The 20,344-nt window shown below is 44.6% G+C and overlaps 1 protein-coding gene across 1 annotated transcript in view; it reads right to left on the minus strand.

Moving 5' to 3' along the window:
- cdadc1 (cytidine and dCMP deaminase domain containing 1) overlaps positions 1-20,344 on the minus strand; it is a 150,303-nt gene that overhangs the window by 79,189 nt on the left and 50,770 nt on the right. Inside the window, exons 3-4 of the mRNA XM_038802619.1 lie at positions 6,202-6,379; positions 901-1,482 (exon numbers count right to left, since the gene is read on the minus strand). Of these exons, the coding sequence (XP_038658547.1) occupies positions 901-1,482; positions 6,202-6,379 (760 nt within the window). The remainder of the gene's footprint in view (positions 1-900; positions 1,483-6,201; positions 6,380-20,344) is intronic.

Consider the following 20,344-nt stretch of genomic DNA (forward strand, 5'->3'; position numbering starts at 1 on the left):
TGTGATGCCATGTTGAGAAATGTTGGGGATGGTGGTTTTGGAGGTGGGAAGTGAGACTCTTAAAAAGGAATGAAACCTGACTACAGAAGAGGTAGTCTTCAAGGCCTCACTAAGAGGCCTTGCTTAGTGAGAGGGAAAAGGCCTGGAAAGTTGGCCAGCTTTCAATTTGAGCTGGAAGAAATTTGGAGACATAGCCAGTGTTGCTATGTAGGATAAATGGTTTTACATGGGTCAGAAAATTTGAAGAACAAAAGCATCAGACAAGGATTGCCACCCTTTGAGGACAGAATTTATCAGCATAAATGTTGTACTACTTTTTATAAATCATTAACTTAATTATAAATATTAAAAAGAAACCAAAAAGACATGCATGCGTATAGCACCTTTTATGACCTCAGGACATCCCAAAAAATGTTCTACAACCACTGAAGCTTGTGGTTTCAAGCACCACTGCAGAGATTGGATGCAGCACAAAATCCAGGCTGTTACTTCAGCGCAGTAATGACAGAGTGCAGGGATGAAACGTTATCAACGGCCACCCTCTCAGCTTGGCCTAAAAGATCGGATGGCATTATTTTTTTAAAAAGCAGGGGAGTTCTCCAAGTCTTGACCAATATTTATTCCTTAGCCAACATGACTAAACAGAATATCTGATCATTATCACACTGCTGTTTATGGAACCTTTCTGTGCACTAACTCACTGCTGCGTTTCCACCACTGGCAGCAATTTAGAAGAACACCATTGGCAGTAAAGCACTTTTGAAATGTCCTGACATTGTGCATGACGCATCTTAACTGCAAGTTCTTCATCAGTTAGCTAATGTTAAAATGACACTTATTTGTACCACACTTTAGGATCATAACCTATCTTCATATAAAAGACCAAATTGATTCTCTCACCTGTCCGATATGCCAATAACCTGGCTTGAACCATGCAGTGTCTTGCAAAGTCTTGGAATTCATTGTTTGTGTGCTCGTCACAAGCTCTGTCTGAATCATCACAATAAAATCTGAATGTCTCGTACTTTGGAACACTACAGTCGATGGTTGCTAATAAAATGACAAGGTCTTCCATTTTATGCCTCAAATTAGTGAAATGAACATCGTCACACACATTTTCTAAGCCAACAGTTTTCAAGATTTCTTTGTGCGCCTCGCTGTTGGAAATCAAGAACAATTTCTCAAATTCCTGCAATCGATTGCTTCGGCACTCGGTAAAAAAGTCCTCAAGTTTAAAATCCGGGTCCAAGGTGTTTATGCTTTGCAAAAACTCACACTTTTTTGAGGTTTCTTCTACAAACTGAAGCATGTTGTAAGCCAGAGGTTGAAGCAAGGTGCAGACACGGGCACGACTATTAGATTTGAGTCTTTCTACAGCTTTAGCATCTAGCTTTGCATCCGAGTAGCAATTATTCAGTATCTTGTCCTCAGCTAGACTTATCTCGGGATCACCAGGCCAATATGATATTCGATTGACTCCAGCTAGAATCAAATCATTACAAAAAAAAAGGTGAATAAAAATAGAATCAAGGGGACATTTGTTTGCGGATACTTACTATTACTATTGGCTATAATTGTTGAGATATCTTTCTGTGATTCATTGTTTGTAAGAAATATATTCTATAATAACAAAGAATGGAGAAGAAAGGCCCCAGTTGATATTAAAAGGATTAATTTGACTTTGTTTTTAAAAATATTTTTACCCTCCTCCTTTTTCACATTGTCTCCTAAATTTACACCCACCAACAATAAGCGATAAGCAGTAACAAATATAATGTCAATCCCCATATCAAGAACAACAAAACGATTAATTTAACTTAAGGGATAAGACATGGCAGGTTAGTTCCAAGTCTGGTCCGCTCTTTGTGCTCCATGTGGGAGACCAGGAACGTTTCCAATTTCCAGGATCAGCATGTATGCAGGAATCGTCTCCAGCTGCAGCTCCTGCAAGCTCAGGCTTTGGAGCTGGAGCGGCGTCTTTGGACAGGCGGAGAATATCGTGGATAGCACATATAGAGAGGTGGTCGCAATGCAGGCTCCACAGGCAGGAATGGAATGGGTGACCACCAGGCAGAACAAGTGGACTAGGCAGGCAGTGCAGGAATCTCCTGCGGCTATTCTCCTGCAAAACAGATATACCTTTATGGATACTGTTGAGGGGAATGGCCTCTCAGAGGATAATAGCAGCAGCCAAATTTGTAGCACCACAGTTGGCTCTGCTGCACAGGCGATGAGCAAAAGATGTAATAGTCATACGGAATTCAATTGTGACGGGAATAGATAGACATTTCTGTGGCTGCAAAAGAGACTCCGGGATGGTATGTTGCCTCCCTGGTGTTAGGGTTAAGGATGTCTCAGAGCAGTTGCAGTACATTCTGAATGTCGAGGGCGAACAGCCAGTTGTTGTAGTACACATTGGTGCCAACGCCATAGGTAAAAGGGTTGAGGTCCTAAAAGCAGCACGGTAGCACAATGGTTGGCATAGTTGCTTCGCAGCTCCAGTGTTCCAAGTTCGATTTCCAGCTTGGGTCACTATCTGTGTGGAGTCTGCACATTCTCCCCGTGTCTGCGTAGGTTTCCTCCAGGTGCTCTGGTTTCCTCCCACAGTCCAAAGTTGTGCAGGTTAGGTGGATTGGCCATGCTAAATTGCCCTCAGTATCCAAAAAGGTTATGTAGGGTTACTGGGTTACGAGGATAGGTTGGAAGTGTGGGCTTAAGTGGGGTGCTCTTTCCAAGGGCCGGTGCAGAATCAATGGACCGGATGGCCTCCTTCTGCACTATACATTCTACGATTCTATAATAAGGAGCTAGGAAGCAATTTGAAAAGTAGGACCTCAAAGGTAGTTACCCAGAATTACTACCAGTGCCACGTGCTAGTGAGAGTAGAAACAAAAGAGATACAAGATCAATACATGGCTAAAAATATGGTGTGATGGGGAGGGTTTCCAGATTCCTGGAGCATTGGTACCGGTTCTGGGGGGAGGTGGGACCAGTATGAGCTGGACGGGTTACACCTGGGCAGAAACAGGACTGATGTCCTTTTGGGGGGTGGGGGGAAACGATCCTTGCTAGAGTGGTTGGGGAGGGTTTAAACTAACAGTGCAGGGAGAATAGGAAAGCCGTTAGACAGATACATCAAGGGCCAGAATCAGATAAGGACACGGTAAAGAATAGTAGGAACAGGACGAGGAATATCAAAAGGACAAGACTTAAGGTTTTGTATCTGAAAGCTCGGAGCATTCAAAGTAAATTAGATGAATTAATTGCACAGTTCGATGTAAAGGGGTATGATACAGTTGGGATCATGGAGACATGGCTCCAAGGTGACCAAGGTTGGGAACTAAACATGGCGGGCTATTCAGTTTTTCGGAAGGATAGACAGAAAGGAAAATGTGGTGGAGGTGCAGTGTTGATTAAATAAGATATTGATACAATATTGAGGAAAGATATTAGCACAGACAAGATGGAATTTGAATGGGTTGAGCTAAGAAACACTAAAGGGCAAAAAACATTTGTGTGGGGGGGATATACAAACCATCAAAGGTGTAATGTTGAGAATAGCATTAGACAGGAAACAGAGATGCATGTGAGAAAGAAACATCTGTGATTATGGGTGATTTAATCTGCATATAGATTGGGTGAGTCAAATTAATCACAGTACAATTGAGGAATTTCTGAAGTGTATACAGGATGATGTTCTGGACCAATACTTTGTGGAACCAACAAGGAAACAGGCCATCTTGGACTGGGTGTTGTGCAATGAGAAAGGATTAGTTGGCAATCTAGTTGTGAAAGAACCCCAAGGACCATAATACGATAGAATTATTTATCAAGGTGGATCGTCAGATAGTTGATTCTGAGACTAGGGTTTAAATCTCAATAAAGGTAACTATGATGGTATGAGGCATGAATTGGCTACGGTGGACATGGAAACCTAATTATTGAAACTATGGACGACAATGGCAGGGATTCAAGGAACAATAGGTGCACTCCAAAAGTTGTTTATTCCTTTTTGGCACAAGAGTCGGAAAGGAATTGTGCCAAACTTGGCTTTCAAGTGAAATTAGTGATAGTATTAGATTCAAAGAAGAATATTAGATTCAAAGAAGAAGCGTACAAATTGTCAAAAAAAAACATAGATCTGAGGATTGGGAACAGTTTAAAATTCAGCAAAGGCAGACCAAGGGATTGATTAAGAAGGGAAAAATTAAATTCATACTTTGCTTCTGTCTTTACAAAGGAAGACATGAATAATGTACTGGGAGTTCAAATAAGTTTTAGTGAGGAGCTGAAGGAAGTTAGTATTAGTAAAGAAATGGTTTTGGGGAATCGAAGGCGGATAAATCTCCAGGGCCTGATAATCTTCATGCCAGAGCAGTCAAGGAGTGGCCCTAGAAATAGTAGATCCATTGGTGGTCATTTTCCAAAATTCTTTGGACTCTGGAATGGTTCCTACAGATTTGAGGGTAACTAATGTACGCCCATTATTCAAAAAGGGAGGCTGAGAGAAAACAGGGAACTATAGACCAGTGAGCCTAACGTCGGTAGTAGAGAAGTTGCTTGAGTCCATTATCAAGGATCTCATAGCACAGCATTTGGAAAGCAGTGGCATAATCAGACAAAGTTTGCATTGATTTATGAAAGGGAGATCATGCTTGACAAAGTTACTGGAATTCTTTGAAGATGCCACTAGTAGAGTTTTTCTGAAGTTTTCCCAATTAAGGGGCAATTTAGCGTGGCCAATCCACCTCCCTTGCACATCTTTGGGTTGTGTGGGTGAGACCCACGCAGACACAGGGAAAATGTGCAAACTCCACACGCACAGAGATCCGGGGCCAGGATCAAACTTGGATCCTTGGCGCCGTAAGGCAGCAGTGCTAACCACTGTGCAGCCCTGTAACTAATACAGTTGACCGTGAAAATCTAGTAGATTTGGTTTATTTAGACTTTGAGACTTTCGACCAGGCCTCACATAGCAGATTATTATGTACAGTTAGAGCGCATGGCATTGTGGGCAGTGTCTTGAGATAGATAGAAAGCTGGTTAGCAGACAGGAAGCAAAGAGTTAGAATAAATGGGTCTTTTTTCCAATTGGCAGACAGTGGCTAGTGCAGTACCGCAGGGATCTGTGCTATGATCCCAACTGTTCACATTATATATTAATGATATGGATAAGGGAACTAAATGTAGCATCTCCAGATTTGCAGCTGATTCAAAGTTAGGTGGGAGGGTGAACGGTAAGGAGGACGCAGAGATGCTTCAGTGTGATTTAGGCTTAGTGAGTGGGCATACGCATGCCAGATGCAGTATAATGGGGATAATTGAGGTTACCCAGTTCGGTAGCAAAAATAGGGACGCAGATTATTTGAAAAGGTGTAAATTGAGAGGGGTGGATACTCAGCGAGACCTTGTTGTCCTTGTGCATCAGTCGCTGAAAGTAAACGTGCTGTACAGCAGGCTATAAAGGCAAATGGTATGTTGGTCTTCATACCAAGAGGATTTAAGTATAGGAATAGGGATGTTTTACTGCAATTGTATAGGGCATTGGTGAGGCCACACCTGGAGTATTGTGTGCAGTTTTGGTGTTCTTACCTGAGGAAGGATGTTCTTGCTATGGAGGGAGTGCAGTGATTCCTGGGATAGCGGAACTGTCAGATGAGGAGAGACTAAGTCGGTTAGGATCATATTCGTTGGAGTTTAGAAGAACGAGAGGGGAAACTTTCAAAATTCTAACACGATTAGATAGAGTAGATTCAGAATGAACTTTCCTGATGTTAGGGGTGTCTAGAACAAGGGGTCAGAGTTTGAGGACTGAGGCGAGGAGAAACTTCTTCACCTAGAGTGGTGAATCTGTGGAATCCACTACCACAGAAAATAGTCAGAGCTAAAACGTTGTGTGATTTCAAGAAGGAACTCGACAGAGGGCTTGGGGCTAAAGGGATCAAGGGATATGGATGGAAGGCGGGATCAGGGTATTGAACTTGATGCTCAGCCATGATCATAATGAATGGTGGAGCAGGTTCAAAGGGCCTACTCCTGCTTCTATTTTCATCTACCATTGGTCTGCCCATTTCACCAGTCTATGTCCTCCAAAAATCTGCAACTATCCTCCTCATCTGAAAATTTTGAAATTATGCCCCATACCCACGTCAAGGTCGTTAATATATAACAGAATAGCTGTCGTATTTTAATTGTACTTACCATTCAAAACCATCTTTAAACAGGTTGAGCATGGTTTCCTTGAGAAATAGAGATCACAATCTTTCATCCTGGACCCATGTTTGACAACAGCAATTTGGCCTGCGTGTAGCTCAGTGCTTGAACAATGTAGGCCAATAATCTTTGAACTGTGCACAACTACTAGGCCATTTCTTCGTCGCTAAAAATGAAAACACCCAATGAATAGGAATTAAAACAGAAATTGCTTGAAATCAGCAAACCTAGAAGTTGTAAAACAATTAACAGCTAGGATATGAAACACTGGAACTGAAAAATTGAACCAGCCACATAACCGCCACGGGTAGAACAGGTCAGCAGCTGGGTATCCCTGTGGAGTTCCTCCTGACTCCCAAAGCCGAACCAGCACCTTCAATACACAATCCAGAATGTGATAGAATAAAAGGTACAGTAAAGTCGCCAAAGTACCAAATCACCACAGGGACAGAGCTGACTGGTGGTGATTTTTGTTCAAGGCTTTTTACACATATACACAGAATATCAGAAGAGCAACACATCAACCTAATCAAACAGCCACAAATCCCCATCCTCCCAGAATACCAACACCCCACCACATCCTGCCTTCCCAATTTTTACCCCCTTATCTACCACCCCCATCCTCATGGTGATCCTTCAATCCTTCTTGAAGAAATCAATAAACAGGTTCGACCTCTGGGTGAATCTCTCTACTGACCCTCGCAAAGCAAGACTTTCTCCAACCTCAGATATTCTGACAGGTCACTCACTCTTTAGCAGCTGAGTTCCGTCAACACAACAGAACCGTCTCTGGGTTATCAGGGAGGCAAAGGCCAATACATCGGCCTCTTTGCGCATCCCCCCGGACTGCCGGATTTCCCGGCACCCTAAATAGCCCCACCTCAAACTTGGGGCTACCCCACACCCAGAGCCCCATACATAACATCCAAGAATCCCTGCCGGAACACACACCGCCAACAGCCATCTTCCACCTCCACAAAAACCTCCTCATCCTCACCACCTTCATGTGAGCCCTATGCCCACTTTAAACTGGATGAGGCTCAACCTCACACACGACGAGGATGCATTCACCCTTCGCAAGGCCTCAACCCATGTCCTGGCCTGCATCTCCCCTCCCAACTTCTCCTCCCCCTGAGCACCCTCCCTCTCCATCAATTCCTTGTATACATCAGACACCCTCTGCTATTTCGTCCTCCGACAACAACTTGACCTGCAAAACAGGAGACACACCTCTCTCCTCACGAAATCGCTCACCTGCATGTACCTAAAGCTAGGCCCTTTCGGCAACTCGTACAATTCCTCCAACTCCTCCAGTCCTGTGAATTTGCCCAGTATAAATAAGTTCCCAAAATACTCTATCCCCACCTGCCACCACCCCTGGCATCTCACATCCAGCCCCACCGACACAAACTTATGGGTGCTGCATATCGTCGCCAGCAATGATATGCCCTCTAGCCCAAAAGGTTGCCTGCACTGGCTCCCCACCTGTAACGCCGACACCACCACTAGGCTCATGGAGTACCAGGCCGGCGAGAACGGAAGAGATGCCAACAGCAGAGACCTCAAACTCGTTCCCCTACATGACGCCGCATCCATCCACCCACAACCCACCTCTCTTCCACGGCCCACTTCATCACCATCGCAATATTCGCTGCCCAATAGTAATCAATCAGATTCAACCCCTCCCCAAGAACACCCATGTCACCCGCAGGGTCATCCCCGCCCACCCAAATCCTGAAATTCCCGTTAACATTCCTGAAAAAGGATTTGGGGGACAAAGATAGGGAAGTTCTGGAACAGAAATCTGGGCAGCACTGTCATTTTCACTGTTTGCATGCGCCCAGCCAGCGACAACAGCAACACATCCAAACTCTTAAGATCCGCTTTCATTCCCTCCTCCAATCGCTCCAAGTTCAATTTGTGTAGCTGGGCCCAGCTCCATGCCACCTGGATTCCTTAATACCTAAAACTCATGCCCACCACCCTGAACAACAACTCCCATAACCTCCTCTTTTGCCCTCTAGCATTGATCGGGAACACCTTGCTCTTTCCCATGTTCAACTTATACCCCGGAAACTGGCCAAATTCCCCCCAAATCTCCATAATCCCTGCAATGTTGCACACTGGGTCCGAGATATACAATGACAATTCATCCATCTATAACATATGTTCAGCATCCCCTGCTCGATCCCCCTTAATGCCCCAAGTGCCATTGCTAACTCTATCTATCTCCAAGACGAAAAACAACGGGGAGAGCGGGCACCCCTCTCATCCCACGGTGTAACCCAAAATACCCCCAACTCACCCGCTTCATTCCAACACTGGCACCCTGTACAGCAGCTGGACCCAATCCACAAACCCCTGCCCAAACCAAAATCGTCCCAGCATCTCCAACAAATAATAATAATAATCTTTATTAGTGTCACAAGTAAGCTTACATTAACACTGCAATAAGGTTACTGTGAAAATCCCCTATTTGTCACACTACGGTGCCTGTTCGGGTACACGGATGGAGATTTCAGAAGGTTCAATTCACCTAACAAGTACGTCTTTCATGACTTTGTGGGAGGAAACCGGAATACCCGGAGGAAACCTACGCAGGCACGGGAATAGCGTTCAGACTACGCACAGTCAGTGACTCAAGTCGGGCATTGAACACTGGTCCCTGGTGCTATGAAGCAACAGAGCTCACCACTGTGCCACATGCACCCACTTTACCCAATCAAAAGCCTTCTTCAAGTCAATTGCCACCACTACTATTACGTCCTGTCCTGCCCTTTCGAGGACATAATAATAACATTAAGTGGCCTCCGCACATTTGCCGACAACTTCCCTCCCTTCACAAATCCCGTCAGGTCTTCCCCAGCACAATTCGTCAATATCCTCACAGAAAACGTTCAGCAGCTATATTGGCCGGTATGTCCCACACTGCTCCGGGTACTTGTCTTTCTTTAAAATGAGGGAGATGGAAGCCTGCAACAATGTTCATTCCCACCAACAGTGGCCCCAACTCTGCACCAAACGTTTTATAAAATTCTACTGGGAACCCATCCGGGCTCAGGGCCTTCCCTGCCTGCATCACACCCATGCCATCCATCACCTCCCTCAACCCAATCGGGGCCCCGGGCTTTGAACGCTCCCTTCCTCCACCCTGAGAAACTTCAACTCATGCAGGAACCAACGCATCCCCTCCTGCCTGCTTGGGGGCTCCGACACATACAGACAGCCTCCATAGAATGACTCAAATACCCCACCAACAAGCAGTAAACGGTAAGAAATACAAAGTCTATCCCCTTATCAAGAACAATGATCCCATCCTCCCACCACCCCAAACAACAACCCACCTGACAATATAAGCATCAAATAAAACCCTCCCACGGTGGGACAAACAAAGGAGCAAAAAAAAAGAAAAGGAATCAGAAATCGCCTATGGTCACCGTTGACCTATAGAGTCGCCCCACCCTCCCCCTAACATTCAATGCCATCCAATCCCTGAAAGAGTACCGTAAATGACACTCACACATTGCAAGCTCTCCCCCCCCTCCCCAACTCCTCCCCTCCACTTCCTCTTACAAACCTCCTCCCCCCATAACCTCTGTTCCTTCCCCCCATCTTTCCACCCCGGCTAGACTCATTGGGACCTATTCTGCCAGGCTCAGATGGCCGCAGCCACTCCCCACACCTTACTCCCGTTCACTGGCCGGCTTAAACTGGCCAGCGTGGAGGCCCCTGCCCGGGTCTCTATCCCCCTCGCCCGGTCCCAGGAAAACCAAGAAATCCTCTTTAGCACACAAACGGTGCATACACACCCAAGCCCCAAAGAACCATAATTGCAAGCAAAAGTCCCATCTCTTCCCTTGTCCGGGTAGTACAACGTTAGCTAATTTAGCACATACACCAGCCAGAGTGAAAAGATACAGTTACATGAGGCTACATCGGTACATGACCATTTCTCAATTCAGCCACAGTCCTTCTGCCTTCGCAAACTCCTCCGCTGCTTCCGCCGTCCCAAAATAAAAGTCCTTGTATTTGTAGGTCACCCTCAACTTAGCTGGGTATACTATGCCGCACTGCACCTTACTGATGTACAGTGCCTTCTTCACCCGGCTGAAGGCAGCCCGCCTCCTTGCCTGCTCCACCGTAAAGTCCTGGTATATGCGTATACCAGCTCCAGCCCACTGCACCACCCGCTTCCGCTTTGCCCAGCACAGGACCTTCTCCTTCACACTGTACTGCCATGTGAGAGTACACTTTGAAAATGGGTGTTTAAGAAATGTATCTTTGAGAAATAGAGCTGCTCATGTTACTGGAGTGATGTCAGAGTGTGGGTGGAGCTGAGCTCCACTTCTGCTTTTGAGTTTCAGTTTGAGAAAAGCTTGGGTGTGTCTGTAAGCTGCATTGCTGTTGATCTAAGCCATCCAAAGACTATCTATGGATCATTTGGGTGAACTCAATTGTAAAAAAAGTCTCAGTACTGAATATAAATCTAATGTGCTCCTGTTTGAAGGTTTGTTAAGTCTTTTGGATGGTAAAAGGACAGGATACAGGTTATTTAGTGTTGTATTTTTTGGGGGGTGTATTTGATTTACTGGTTGCTAAGATGTTCACTGTTTGTTTTAGAAAGGTTAACTTGAGTTCACAGAATAAACATGGTTTTGTTTTAAAAACCACTGGTCCATTTTCTGCTCTACCATACTTGTAGAGTGAGCCGTGTGCTCCGCATACCACAATCTATTAAAAGTTGTGGGTCAGGTGAACTCCATGATACACTTTGGGATTCTCCAAACCCTGGCCCATAACAGTATCTACAAAAACACAAAGTTACTACTCTTGGCGGCTCACTCTCCTTCAGTACAGGCCTCCATGACCGATGAGCCCAATCCAGTTCATAACGGGAGGGATCATCCCCCTCCCCCAATAGCTTCGCCAACATTGTGGCAAAATACTCAGTCGGCCTCGGGCCTTCCAATCCTTCGGGAAGACACACAATCCTCAGATTTTGTTGCCTGGATCTGTTTTCCAAGTCGTCCATTTTGGCTCGCAGATCCTTGTTAATCTCAGTCACCTTCCGCATCTCCTTCCCCATCGAGGTAATTTGATCACTATGCTGCAATAATGTCTCTTCCACTTCCTTCAGCGCCTCGCCTTGCTCCTGCACCTCCGCCGCTGCGCTCAATACCACCGCCCTCACCGGGGCAATCGCCTCCTCCACCAGCACTTTCAATACTGCCCCCATCTCCTTCCTCATCGCCTCCATGTGCTTAGTGAACTGCCTTTCGAGTTCAGCGCCCATCACCTTAGTCATTTCTTCAGCAGTGGGCAATGTGGCCTCCCCTGGTGCCCCAGCCTCCACCTTTCTTGCCGTCCCCGTGGTGACCTTTCCATTCCCCGATGGACTTTCAGCTGCTTTTCTCACGGCTGTTTTTTTTTTTTTTTACTTGTTTTTGACATTTCCCTTCACTGTACCTTTTCCCGCCTCTGTTGCCCCTGCGACCGGGCATTAAACCCCGAAAATGCCATTCCCGAACGGGTGCCCTCCAATGTGTGGCTGTCTCCCGCCCGCTGTTACTGGAAGTCCCCTGATGAATAACAGTACGAACATGCACAAGCAACCTCTCTCCCAGCATCCCAGTCAGTCTGAGGTCGCCTGACTCTAGCATTCACTTATATACTAATGAGACTCCTAGTGGTCAGTCTGTTTATTACAACATAACCATGATATCACTGCAACCCCCTCATCCACCAGCAACCCCACATCCAAGCTCCACTGTGGTCATTGAGCCTCCCCCTACACCACCCACAAATCCACCATGATTACCGAGTACTTTAAATCGGCAATTCCCGCCAGCAGCGTGTTATCCATAACAAAAAAAAATTGATCTGTGAGTACATCTGGTGCACATGGGAGAAGTATGAAAACTCCTTCGCCCTTGGCCTCTCAAACCTCTATGGGTCCGCCTCCCCATGCGCTCCATGAACCCACTCAACTCTTGCCACCGCCGACATTCTTGACGACTTCGGACTCGACCGCACAAACTCGGGTCCAGGACAGTATCAAAATCATCCCCATAATCAGCCAATGCGTATTCAGGTCTGGGATCTTCCCCAACACCCAGCTCATAAAGTCCACTTCGTCTCAATTTGGAGAATACACATTCAGCAGGACCACCGGTATCCCCTCTAACTTCCCATTGACGATCATATACCTATCCCCTGATTGACCATAACGCTCCCCAGCTCAAAAGACACCTTCTTATTAACCAATACCGCCACCCCTTCGTCTTCATGTCTAGTCCCGAGTGGAACACCTGCCCCACCCATCCATTCCTCAGCCTCGTCTGATCCCCCAGCTTCAGGTGTGCCTTGTGCAAAAACACAGCAACCGTCTTCAGACTCTTCACATACGCGAAAACATATGATCGTTTAACCGGCCCATTGAGCCATCTCACATTCCGCCTGTTTGCCCCCCCCCCCCCCCCCCCCACTCCCACCCCAACCCCCCCCCCCCCCCCCCCCCCCACACTGCCAATCAGCCATACCTCGCCCCTCGGTCTTTGTGACGCGCCCCTCAGGCCCACCCTCAGATATCCGCAGCCCTCTCTCCCTTCCCAATTGCGCCACACCAACCATATTCATATCAGCAAATCCCCAACCCATGCCTTCCTCTTGGCAAACCTCCAACTCACTCACGTTAACTAGCCCTCATGCTCCTCCCAGTCCACGGTCCCTCAAAGTCCATCGCCTTCTCTGGCGAATCAAAATAAAATTCCTGCTTTTGATGCGTCACCTACAAACGGACTGGGTAGAACGCCCTGAACTTCACCCCCTTCTTAAAGAGGGCCGCCTTTATCCGGTTGCACCTGGCCCTCCGCTTAGCCAGGTCCGTACCCAGGTGCTGTTAAATCCGCAGCTCACTCCCCTCCCAGATGCATTTCCTGGTCTGTGAAGGAAACTGGCTATTTCTGATAGGTAAACGGGTAATTGATTTAGCCATTTTAATGTAAATACTAAATCCCAGTTTAAAATCAATTTAAAAATGGATTTAATCATATAACTTCAAGCATAACTTAGATTACAAAAATACACAGCTTGCAGAATTTGCAGTGGCGAAGCACAGAATTTGAAACATCTAAAAAAAGCTAGCTAAAGCTTATGCAACATTATACTAAAGGTTAAATTGACATTACAGTTCATAAGAGCTCTGCCATTGTTCAAATGAACAGAATTGCAGAGTTTTGCACATACCAGTTTAATGAGAAGAGCAGAGTTTGCATTCCAACTCACATTTAAGAATTCCACATGCAACATTTATATTAATTTTAAAAGTTCAACAAGATAATGTTGCACATTGATGATTGACAACTAACCATCCAACCAAATGCATTTGAGACCCATCCAAGCCGATCAGCACATTGCAGGGGTAGGGACAGGTGGAGTCAGACTGATAACATTCTCTTTAAGAATATTCTCTTTAAGAATAGAGGTTCAGGAAGCCATTTTCTATCCAGGATCACTCTATACTTTTCATCTAACTACTCGCTATCCTTATTTCGTATTTTCATATTTCCATTCTAACTCTTGAAGTTCGCGCAAGCTGTTTTGCTTTGAGCAAAGAACCATTACTGTATTTTGAAAGTTAAATCTGTTGTAAACCGTTAAGCCAATTATTTCTCTTTAAGTCTTTTGCTGGCAAGGGCTTTTTGAGAACATCTGATTTGTAACACAAGAAGATCTTAGTCTCTCAATTATAATCAATAGACACAAAAAAAGATTTTTATTGCGCATCTGAGAAGTGTAACTTAAATCCTACTGAGTTTTGAAGTGTATACGGGAGTACACTTTAACCCCATGGTAGATTCCTGCAGTCTGCCTCGCCCACTTCAGAATATTTTCTTTGTCTAAATATCAATGCAATCGCACCACCTTTGCCCTTGCCATCTCCGGCCTCCTCCTCAGGGTCCTGTGCGCCTGATCCACCTCGAGGATCCCCCATCAATTTATCCAGCATGTTCACCACATACTTTGCAGCCTCCGCTCCCTCAATGCCCTCGGGTACCCTGACAATCCTTAGATTCTGCCTCCTGGAGCCGTTCTCGAGGTCCTCCAATTTCTCTCTCAGCTCTTCCGGCTGCTCAACACCATCCCAGTCTCCAGCAACCCCAGCCGATCCCTCCCCCCCAACCAACTCCTCTACCTTCTGGATTGCCAGGTCGAGCCTCCTGTCTCAGCTCACATGCTCAATCGCCACCCTGAGCGGCTCCACCACCTTGGCCAAATCCTCCAAAGCTTCTTTCCTCTGCTGGTGGAATTTTTTTTCAAAAACTCCAGCTGCTCCATCGACCACTGGGGCAGGCAGAGGCAGCACTGCTCCCTTGTCCTCCGCCACCTTCACCTGTGGCGCACCACAAAAACTTTCCTGCTCCAGCTGCTCTCTCTTTCTCATGGCACTGCTCATCCTCTGTTCCATACACCAGCCTCACAAGAGGAGTACTAGTTTCCCTGGGCATTCGTATACCTTTTGCCCTCAAATAACATTCAGTTGGGAAGGACCTAAAAAAATCCACCTTGAGCAAGGGCCACCAAATGTGCGACCACTCATTCCATGGCCACCACCAGAAGTGATTGGTGGTGATCTAACATGAGGATCACCACACCTCAGGCAAGGGGCAAGGTTGAGAAGGTGGGCCTTCATGAATAACCTCAGCAGGTACAGGACTTGAACCGGAGTTCATGGCCTTGCTCTGTATCTTGAACCAACTGTCTAGCCAAATGAGCTAAACAGGGGTATCCGGTTTATTCCCATTAATGAATTTAAGTCTGAATAGGACAATGTAACTCAGGCCATGTATGGGAGTATACCTCTGACTCAACTACTAGCAATTTTACCCTCAGGTTGTTAACCCCCAAACTGCCCACTACATCTTCGATCCAATTTCCTAACATTTCCCAGTCGTCACAAAGAAGACAAACAACCGATCTCCTTAACCAATGGAATTTATAGGTTGAGAAATAAACAGATGAAGGTTCGAGAAGGAGGGTGAACTAAAGTGGATGAATTTAATGTCATTTAACATTTTAAAATCTCCCCAACAATTCATTACCTGAAAGAATAAGACTCTACATTTTAAATTGTTCACTTCCTGGGATAGAGAGGTTGATTGACAATTATTAACAATGGTCACTTTGCTAAAAGGGCAATGTGCTGTTAATTACTGGACTGAACTTTCTGATATGAGCTTAATGGCCAATTAATATGCAAGTGAGCAGCCTCATGAAAATCATTGGGGGGGGGGGGGGGGGGCAGGGTAAAAGGAGATTTGTTATTTTTGTGAAGTCAAAATGGAGTGCTGGAGATCAGCTAGTACTTGGAAGTGATTTGCAATTCACAGGGTATCTTCTTCCTTGACAGCTGCTAGCCAATTTTCACATCAACAGTGTGTAACAACGTGACGTCATTATTTTTTATCAAATTACACTCCTACATTTTTCCTTTATAGGAGTAAGAAAGCGTATTTATACATTTCATGGCTTCATGAAGTTCCAAAGTCAATTAATAAGTACTTCTGAAGTCCAGTCACTGTTGTAACGTTGGAAACAGTAGACAATTTGCATACAGCAAATCTGGCAACCAGCAATGTAATAAGGATCTGATCATTTGAATTAGAGCTGTTTAAGATTCAATGCTGGCCAGGACAATGGGGATAACTTGTGAAACTTTTACGTGGGCCAGCAGTTGGAGTTTTGGGTTAACAGTCATGTGAAAGACGACACCTTAGATAATGCAGCAATCCTTCACTATCACGTCATCTGAAATTAGTGCTCAAGTCTATGATGTGGGACTTGAACAAGCCATATTCTGAGTCAGAGGCAAGAGTGTTATGGTGAAATGATAAAAAGTTGGTTAAGGAGATGACATTTTGAAGAGATTCACCTTCCACTGAAATAACAAATGATGCATCCACAAAATTGATTTGTACAACATCAACTTCGATATGGACTGTAACAATGCAAATTAAATCAATTTGCATTTAATTATCTGAGCTACAGGTATACCAAAAGCAGCAAATGTAACATGCTTGGCTCTCGATTACAAAGTAGTAGGTTTAAGATCCACATCAGCTGATCCTCCAGGGTGTACTAGGAGAATACCTGACTGTGGTTTTTCAGGTATGGTTACAAGCAAGTTTGTCTGCTTTGAGAGTTCACCAGAATCATAAAGTGCCCAAGGTGTCATGTGCAGACAGACCTTTCTCCTGGTGCCTTAACATTTCAAACTCAACAAGTAGCGTCAACAGATAAATTGATCATTTGGCCTAGTGCTGAATCTGGGATTGTCTTATGTGCTAAATGACTGCAGAACTCTCTTCCCACTGTAAATCTCCACTCCTCCTACTAAGCCACTGCACTGCAAAGTAATAGCTCATGAGTGATCGTACAGAGAATAATGGATATTCAGGATCAATTATAAAACGGGAAAACATAGACCCACGAGCAACACGATTTCATCAGAAGATTTGAAATCATTCCAATGCTTTTCAGTTCATTATGAATGGGTTAAAATCTGGAGATAGTGTATCCTTACAAATGTGGGTAAATGCCACTGATTAGTTTATTTGTACAAATAAAAGTTAGTAGGACATTTTCTCCACCTGCCCTGGATTCAGGCTAGTCGTGAGTTTGACCCTTCACCCTCAACATACCCATTCACCTCCCTCCCCCCTCAAGTTTCTGCCCTCTCGCCTGAAGACACCAACTCCCAACAGAATGGCAATACCAGGTTTGGTTGCCCTCTCTACCGGATCCAAGTAAAATTAATCACATAATATCACCATGGAGTAGGTTGGGGACTGGGAGAGCAACTGAGAAACATTGCAGCCTAGCCCAATTCTATTCACAATTCCAGGAGAGGCTACTATATACTTATGAGGGGCACGAACCTTCCTGACTTTTCCTACCATCCCACTAAGATGCTGTGGCATCACACTGCCCAGTTGGCTCAGCTGTGACCATCCAATTCAGCATATACAGATTTTCAGCTATCTTGAGACAGCATTCACATTTTAAACTCTTATTCAATTCTTAACCCATTTCCAAAGTTAAGTCAATAACAAAGTATTGGAAATGTTTACTTTCAGTTCCGACAATATTATATCAACAGTTAGGGCATGACGTAAAAACTGTGTACACATCCAGGTTGTTTTCGCTTCTTTCATTCCTTTTCCTGGTCAACTGATCTCTGTAGTATTGAACTGTTTTCTCTGGGCTATCTTAGATTTCCCCAGGTCTTTTTTTAGATTCTATCATCAAACATTTAAGTACCAGTTTCACCTACTGGGGATGAAACGAAGGAATGAATTTCCTCTTCGCAAAAGTCAAATGCCCTCCCTTTGGGACAGTGACACCCTTGTAGGTATGCACGTTCACTATTTTAAGCTGGGCGTTTATTGCAAGAACATGTACACAACTGTAGGTTAATCAGGTTGTTGAGTCACTACTTAAGCAGGATATAGCCATCTACGACACTGTTTGTGAAATCATTCAGCAATGTGGGTAAGGAAGCAATAGAGAAGATGTTCTTAATTTCAGTGAAGAGGCTTCAACGTGGAAGTACCTTTGTGGCCAGAGCTTAATGCAAACATGTGTGGCAACAATAGAAAGGTTCAATGGTGTTACATACTCATTGGATAGATGTGTCAGGAAGTGTGCAAATAGCTGTTGAGAACCAACAGAAGTGAAAAAGATCAACAGCGCAGTCTAATATGGCTGACCTCACATTGCCTTAATAGGAAATTCCAAACATATTAATCTATTTAGCAAATTAATTAGGAATGTGGTCCAAGTGAAGCAAAATATAAGCAATGTACAGAAATGTGAAGTAACAGAACAGATAAGATACACATGGGCATGAAGTAATAGATAATAGTAATAAATAAGCACAGGGCTAAATTGCTGGGTTTGAAAACAGACCAAGGCAGGCCAGCCGCACGGTTCAATTCCGGTACCAGCCTTCCCGAACAGGCGCCGGAATGTGGCGACTAGGGGCTTTTCACTGTAACTTCATTGAAGCCTACTCGTGACAATAAGCGATTTTCATTTTCATTTCATTTTCAAATATGAACAAACAAATTGTGAGGAATTGGCCTCTTGAGCCTGCCCCGCCATTTAATATGATCTTGGCTGAACGGATTGTAACTTCACTCCTATATTCCTGCCTACCTCCAATAACCTCAATTTAGCTCTGCCTTAAACATTTCCAAAGACTCTGCTTCCACTGTCTTTTGAGGAAGAGAGTTTGAAAGGCTCATGACACTCAGAGAAAAAAAATCTCATCTCTGTCTTAAATAAGGAATCCCTTTTTTTAAGATCCCTAGTTCTAAATTCTCTCACAAGAGGAAATATCTTCTCCTTATCCATCCTGTCAAGACTCTCATGATAAGCTTTTGATCAAGTTGCTTCTTATGCTTCCAAACTCCAGTGGATACAAGCTCAATCCTGTCCAACCTTCCCCAGGTTTTTTTTTTAGATTCTATCATCAAACATTTAAGCACCAGTTTCACCTACTGGGGATGAAACTAAGGAATGAATTTCCTCTTTGCACAAGTTAAATGCCCTCCCTTTGGGACAGTGACACCCTTGTAGGGATGCACGTGTACTATTTTAAGCTGGGCGTTTACTACAAGAACACGTACACAACTGTAGGTTAATCAGGTTGTTGAGTCACTACTTAAGCAGGATATAGCCAATAACCTCAATTTAGCTCTGCCGTAAACATTTCCAAAGACTCTGCTTCCACTGTCTTTTGAGGAAGAGAGTTTGAAAGGCTCATGACCCTCAGAGAAAAAAAATCTCATCTCTGTCTTAAATAAGCAATCCCTTTTTTTAAGATCCCTAGTTCTAGATTCTCTCACAAGAGGAAATATCTTCTCCTTATCCATCCTGTCAAGACTCTCTCATGATAAGGTTTTTTTTTTTTTCTTTCTTTTTTTTAAAATTTAGATTACCCAATTATTTTTTCCAATTAAGGGGCAATTTAGCGTGGCCAATCCACCTGCTCTGCACATTTTTGGGTTGTGGGGGCGAAACCCACGCAGACACGGGGAGAATGTGCAAACTCCACACAGACAGTGACCCAGAGCCGGGATCGAACCTGGGACCTCAGCGCCGTGAGGCGGTTGTGCTAACCACTTGGCCACCGTGCTGCCCCTCATGATAAGGTTTTGATCAAGTTGCTACTTATGCTTCCAAACTCCAGTGGATACAAGCTCAATCCTGTCCAACCTTCCCCAGGTTTTTTTTTAGATTCTATCATCAAATATTTAAGCACCAGTTTCACCTACTGGGGATGAAACTAAGGAATGAATTTCCTCTTTGCACAAGTTAAATGCTCTCCCTTTGGGACAGTGACACCCTTGTAGGTATGCACGTGTACTATTTCTGTCCAACCTTCCCTCATAAGACAACCTGTCCATTCCTGGTATTAGTCTAGTAAAGTAAAGTTGCCATAGTTCCAGATGACCATAAGCAGTTTTGACCAGTCGGCTGCCGATTTAACCTGAGGATCACCACACCTCAGGAGAGGGGCAAGGTCTAGTCTAGTAAACCTTCTCTAAATTGCTTATAACGCATTTATATTTTTCTTTAAATAAGGAGACCAATACCATACACAGTACTCCAAATGTACTCTGTACGTCTGAAGCAGAACCGCTCTACTTTTGCAATCAATTCCCCCCCCCCCCCCCAATAAACAATATCATTCTATTAGCTTTCCAAATGATTTTCTGTACCTTTAGACTAACCTTTTGTGATTCATATCAATATCAGGACATAGACCAATAATAATACTAATTTCGTGCACTAGCAAGGTTACAAATTACGCCGTAATACTGTATTCACAGCCTCAGACTGATTCAAGAATCATGTACAGGACTTTCAGGAAAAAACTGGTCAAGGGGAGACTGGTACAAAAAACTTTCTATAGTATTGTGCTGTTTGTGGTCCCTGTGCAGCAGTGTCCTTCTGGTTTTGCCAAGTTCTTTACTGTTCCTCAGCAATTTCAATGGTAAGGTTTCTGCCCTGAGTCGCATTGTGCGGTATGTAGTGAACTACTGTACCTCTGGAAACGTTCTCCGGG

The sequence above is a fragment of the Scyliorhinus canicula genome, chromosome 7 (genome assembly GCF_902713615.1).
Source record: "Scyliorhinus canicula chromosome 7, sScyCan1.1, whole genome shotgun sequence".
Classification (NCBI taxonomy): Eukaryota; Metazoa; Chordata; class Chondrichthyes; order Carcharhiniformes; family Scyliorhinidae; genus Scyliorhinus; species Scyliorhinus canicula.